This window comes from Lolium rigidum, chromosome 5 (assembly GCF_022539505.1).
Source record: "Lolium rigidum isolate FL_2022 chromosome 5, APGP_CSIRO_Lrig_0.1, whole genome shotgun sequence".
Taxonomy (NCBI): domain Eukaryota; kingdom Viridiplantae; phylum Streptophyta; class Magnoliopsida; order Poales; family Poaceae; genus Lolium; species Lolium rigidum.
Genome location: NC_061512.1, coordinates 208,493,551 through 208,499,186, shown reverse-complemented (window position 1 = coordinate 208,499,186; position 5,636 = coordinate 208,493,551). Strand labels below are relative to the sequence as shown.

Below are 5,636 nucleotides of genomic sequence, written 5' to 3'. Positions count from 1 at the left end.
TCTCCCAGCTGAAGGGGGAAAAAAGACACTCTCGCTCCCTCGCGACGGATCCTCTAGCCCGCGGCGGAGCACTCCTCCCGTCCTCGGACCTACTGAAGCGAACAACCTCGAAGGAACCCCTCCTTTTCCTCCGCCGCTCTGGTGCACTGGCGTGGAGTAGAAAACCTTCCGGCATCGATCCGGACTTGGATTGGCCCCTCTTGTTGGTGAGGAGCCCTAACTTTTGCTCAGATTGTCCGGAGAACTTATTGGGGTCTTTTCCTTGCTGCGAGCAGTCCAATACAAATGTTTACCCGGAATGGATACTTGGACGAATGATCCAGTTTTTTCCCCACGATTCGGGGTTCAGTGGATGGCCCCTCATCTGGATAGCAGCCGGCAGTAGCTTTCCAGTCCACCCCACTGTCTATTCCTTTGGCCCCTTCCATTTATTTATTTATTTTATTTTCTGTAATCAGCAGTTCAACACAATTCGAATTCGATGCTGCATATCCAAAGGCACTGACCAGTTCTGATGTATCTTGCTGGTCTAGGAACTGAAGATGGAGAAGCCTGATGAGACAATGACGACTGGTGTTGTTGCAACTCTGCTGAAATTTGTACGCAAATGCGTCATAGCTGTCCTCTCATATGGCCCGATGCCTGAACACATCGCGTTTATAATGGATGGTAACCGTAGATATGCTAAAGTCAGAAGTATGAAGGAAGGCACTGGTCACAGGATGGGTTTCTCCGCTCTAATTGCAAGTCTGCTATACTGCTACGAAATGGGTGTGAAGTACATTACAGTGTATGCGTTTAGCATCGACAACTTCAAGAGAGACCCAAGTGAGGTGCAGTACCTGATGGAGCTAATGGAGGAGAAGATCAATGAGCTATTGGAAAAAAGAGATGTCATCAATAAGGTTAACTGCAAGATCAACTTCTGGGGGGACTTGGACATGTTGACTGAACCGGTGAAGTTAGCAGCTCAAAAGCTGATGGAAAGCACCGCTGGGAACACTGGATTGGTGTTCTCTGTTTGCATGCCTTACAACTCGACTTCAGAGATTGTGAATGCTGTTAACGAGCTGTGTGCCGAACGGAGGGATATTGCCCACAAAGAGCACCTGGGCAACTGTAATGGTCATGCTGCAATTAATGGTGCACATTCAGATATTTCCATAGCTGATTTGGATCGCCATATGTACAGCCATGGATGCCCGGATCCTGACATTGTGATCAGGACTTCAGGCGAGGCTCGACTCAGCAATTTCCTTCTGTGGCAGACGACGTTTAGCCATTTGCAGAATCCAGACCCACTATGGCCCGAGTTCTCTCTGAGGCATCTTTCTTGGGCTATATTACAGTACCAGAGAGTTTATCCTTATGTAGAGCAAAACAAAAAACTAGCAAAGAAGCAGTTGTAATCTCATCTCCTGAGGTCACAAACATATCAAGCTCTTCGAACTTGTTCTGTCTTCCCACATTCATGGTTGAAGATTTGATTATCCCGTGCATTCCTCAGCATCCACGGATCCAGAAAACAAGGGCGACAAGAGTGTTCTGAAGCTTTGCTTAAATTCTCCATGGTTTTTGTTGGCACAAGGTGTAGAATTCGGATTATACATCAACAGGGCACACATATACCTAGATCCTTTGAAATTCAGACTTGTAATTGGTTCAACGATGATTTTTGTTGGCGCAACTTCTAGAATTCAGATCATGTATCAGCAGAGCATATAGATAGACAGAGCATGTTTGAACTCCCAACTGATTCATTGATGATCTCATACTGGACGAAATAAATTAATTGAATGCAATTATGTTTATGTACGGAGAAAATCAACATGATTACCCCAATCAAACCCCTGCATCATCTCTAACTCAACAAGATACAAAAGAGGAAGAAAAAACAAAAAAAAGAAAAGAGGTTTGTCTGGCAGGTATTCCCTTCCTATTTCTACCTCCATCAGATATGTCAAAGTCTTCTCTTCTCTCCATTGTGGTCTGATCTCACACTGGGAGAGCCTTCCTGAAGGCAGCTGTGGTCTGCATTGTTTACGTTCGTACCCGGGCAGAAAACCTCATAAATCATACTTCCTCGCTAACAAGCCTGTGAAAACTTGTTAACATGTCATCAGAATGAGGTGCTCCAGATTGCCTCGTCTCCTTCACCGCATCTCGAGTGCACATCCTTCAGCCTTTCGACTGGGTTGCAAACCCCGCTGCACCTCCAGTCGAAGGATGCGACGCAGACGTTCCCTGCCTGTGCCTTCCACTCGCAATCTGAAATAAGGTAATTTTAGTGGCTTGGTCGTCATCTTCAGAGATGGTGCATGGTATGCAGAACAACTGAAGAAACTGACCTGTTTCTGATCCACAGCACATCTCCCTGTCGTCAATGTGCTCAACATCTAGCCCGATGAACCACGCTCCCAGTGACACATCTTCATTTGCGAATTTGTGCAGTAGTGGCCTGGATGACAAGATGGACTCAGGTGACATCAGTAGCAACTCATCAAATGGAAATACTGCCTAAATAATCATAAATTCCTTCTAGTCTTACTGGTTGACTGAGATGTAGGTGGCAAGGTCCCTTGAGATGGCATATAGCTGTCCAGTGGCATGGCGGAAGTACTTGTTCCCGTCCTCTCCAAACTTCCAGAACTCTGGCTCGTGATATTTCGAGGTTCTGAAGAAAAGGGCAGTGCAGTGAAGTTTTAGTACTTGTAGGACATGGCAATATGATGCTACATTTCTACTATGGTTACATGGCATTTTCAGAAGAATTACTTGTCCGAAAGAACTGGTCCTGACTTCATACAGCCGATATAGACCCGAGGCTTCAATTTATGCCGGCTAAGAGTTGTGATGAGTGCACCTGCACCACTTGAATCAGTTAGTTTTCTACAAGATGATCGAGATTCCAGAAGGTATACTTATAGGCAAACATCATACCAAGGTTGACATGAACATCATCATCCACCTTGACATAGAAGTCAGCATCCCATGAGGCCACAGCAGTGGAGAAGAATGTCTTGGTTTTTGCAGTTAGCTTGTGGTACCCTTCAACATGGTCCTACATGCATGCACGGTTTGATCAGAATTAGCTTCAGTACAACTCAAATCAGCAGTGGCGAGAAGATTTGATTGATTGCAGTTTAACAGGACCATGATGTAAGGAATGATGCAATTAAATGCTTGGAGGACATCGTCATACCAGCCTAAGAAAGTCGTGATGAATAGCATCCTCGGCGTCTATAGCCTTATCAAGGGCATTGTTCGCTGCAGGACTGCAAAGTATGAACACCAGTTACTAGTTGAGTCAGTGTATTTAAATCCATGACACCGAGAAGTAAGCTGTAAAATCTATGAGCTATATAACGACACTCTGTCTTGGACTCCTCTAAAATGTACAACCTATTACGGGATCTTGTATGTGTGCGCCTGATATTTGCAATATAAAATCATATTATTACCATCATGATACATTTTATGTGTATTTCCAATTAGTGCTAAGTGCGCTGCTTATTTACAAAATCTAAATAGTTATGAACTGTTAGCAATAGATTATATTGAAAGGATAAGTGAGATAGTTTAAGGGAACCCCAGCAGAATTAGAACAGAAGGCTCTATGGAGTTCTTTTTTGGGCCAAATATAGAACCTTTCCATGTACAGTTTGCACATTTTTTTCTTTATTATGGTTATGATTATTTTTTCAACAAACAAGTTAAAAAGTATTGAAGCATAGTGCATGTAACATTTACCTATGTCCAATCATAAATCGAATGACAATTCCCTTTTCCTCTTCAAGTTTCTTGAGTTTCTCGCCTGGTAAATATCAACGGAAGATATGTAGTGAGTATTACATACAAGCTACGAGTGCAGAAGGTACTACAGAATAGGAATAAGTATGAGCCAATAAAATGATCCATCCCAGTCCAAAGAGCTCAACTTTTAGCTCAAACTACACATGCTAAAAGTCCGAGTCAGCTCTAATGATACATAATCCTAGTGAATTAATTATATTTCCTGCAATTAATTGTATTTGTTACAATTCTCAATTGATTAATTATCTGTATGCATATTCCACTGTAATTTCCTAGTTAGCTTCGCCCACACCATCCTACTTGATTAAATACATATTCCTCTGCATCGGTTCTAACTAATAACAAGAAATGCAGCATGCAGCAGCTAACCCTACAGAAGGAAACAATCAGGTAGCATTGCAAAGTATGAACCTTGAAGCATCCAGGTCGCCCTGACAGAGTCGCGTCGCTTCTTGCTACTGAAGGCGGTATTGATCCCGATCACAACGAAAGCCTTTTTCCTTTCCTTTCTTACACCATCCGTGCCTCCGAGCAGCTCCTGTGTGCTGCGCCTCGCCGCCAGCTCCATCTGTAGTGTGGCAATTGACTTGTCTAAATACCTAGACACAAAAGGAATTAGTCCCTCGATATACAATGCAAACATGTTAACATGTTCGGAACATTTTTCAGGATCTCTGTCCACTTACTGTATGGCCTCATGAGTCTTTGTGACTTCCCCCATCACGTCCATATCGTCAGATGGTTTCTGAAATCAAAGAAACGGTCTCATTTTCATGGAATAGCTTGATCTATCTTATAGTAAAAAAAAACATTTTATTACTTTTTAATACAATTAATTTTAGATTCTGTTGATATAAATGCAACTATGGAACATTAAAAAAAACTGAGACGTCAAGATGAGCATAAGTTCCATCAATTATAACAGACAAACAGGACGAAGATAAAATTCAGCACGAACCGTCTTGGCAACAAAATCTTCAGACTTGATCTGCAACTCCCCTTCCTGCGGCCGCCGCTGCACCACGACCGGGCTCTTCAAATCCGGCGTCGTTCCGAACCTGATCGACACATCGCCATGGAAGATATTTCAGCTACATGGAGCATTGCACCGCGTGACAGATGGATCCAAGATAGAGGCTAGGGCCACAGAGCGTAACAGCTGTGGGCCTGTGCTAAGGTAAAACCAATCTAGGAGGACTCACTGGTCGGTGAAGAGCATGCCGAGGCCGAAGCTGCAGACGCAGAGGAGCAGTATCGTCCTCGACACCATCGGCCTCCTCTCGCCGGCGACGGCGGCGCCGTTCTTGGCCTTCATCTTCCGATCAACCGTCGTCGTTCCTCTCTCTCTGTATCGCCCGGTGCTGGCTGGGTGGGGAACCTCGTTGTGTGTGAAGGAGCGAGGAGCTGAGGACGGCTTTTATGAAGCTACGAAGTAACCGAAGCTGAGGAGGGAAACAACAACGAGAACAAGGGGGAAGAAGAAGACGGCGACTATTTTAATAGGTCCAGGGAGAAATGATACGTTCACAATGCAAAGCTGTGAACAGAGGGCGACTTTTTTTTTCGCTCTCTTGTTTCGAGAGGGACAACAGAAGGCTACTGTTACGTTCGTCTGGAGAAGACGGCGACCGGAACAGCTGCACCAAAATCGAGCCGGTTAATTCTGTAGATTTATTTTGTCCAATTTTTTTTACTAGATTCAGATGTATCAGGCAGAAAATATACACCACTACATTATAGGGACATGCGTGTGTTAGTTGCAAATAATATTCTCAAGAAGTAGTATTACAATATATATTTTCTCGTAAATAAGCTACATTAAT

At 43.8% G+C, this 5,636-nt stretch overlaps 2 protein-coding genes across 3 annotated transcripts; one reads left to right on the top strand and one right to left on the bottom strand.

The window, feature by feature from the left end:
* On the top strand, positions 1 to 3,424 carry LOC124658172 (dehydrodolichyl diphosphate synthase CPT3-like). Of its 2 annotated transcripts, none has more exons than XM_047196587.1 (2): positions 1 to 206; positions 534 to 3,424. In XM_047196587.1, exon 2 carries the CDS (start codon positions 543 to 545, stop codon positions 1,407 to 1,409), a length of 867 nt encoding a protein of 288 aa, XP_047052543.1. In that variant the 5' UTR covers positions 1 to 206; positions 534 to 542; the 3' UTR covers positions 1,410 to 3,424. The 2 variants fall into 2 exon arrangements, with proteins under 2 accessions (XP_047052543.1, XP_047052544.1); XM_047196588.1 differs by having other exon boundaries at positions 459 to 3,424.
* On the bottom strand, positions 1,738 to 5,287 carry LOC124658171 (beta-1,3-galactosyltransferase 7-like). Its single transcript, XM_047196586.1, has 11 exons — positions 5,016 to 5,287; positions 4,772 to 4,871; positions 4,500 to 4,558; positions 4,225 to 4,412; positions 3,751 to 3,814; positions 3,203 to 3,275; positions 2,941 to 3,061; positions 2,776 to 2,863; positions 2,549 to 2,674; positions 2,349 to 2,458; positions 1,738 to 2,268 (listed from the first exon to the last, which is right to left on the bottom strand). The coding sequence occupies exons 1-11, from the start codon at positions 5,126 to 5,128 to the stop codon at positions 2,120 to 2,122; spliced, it is 1,191 nt and encodes a 396-aa protein (XP_047052542.1). The 5' UTR covers positions 5,129 to 5,287; the 3' UTR covers positions 1,738 to 2,119.
* Positions 5,288 to 5,636: the final 349 nt, after the last annotated feature.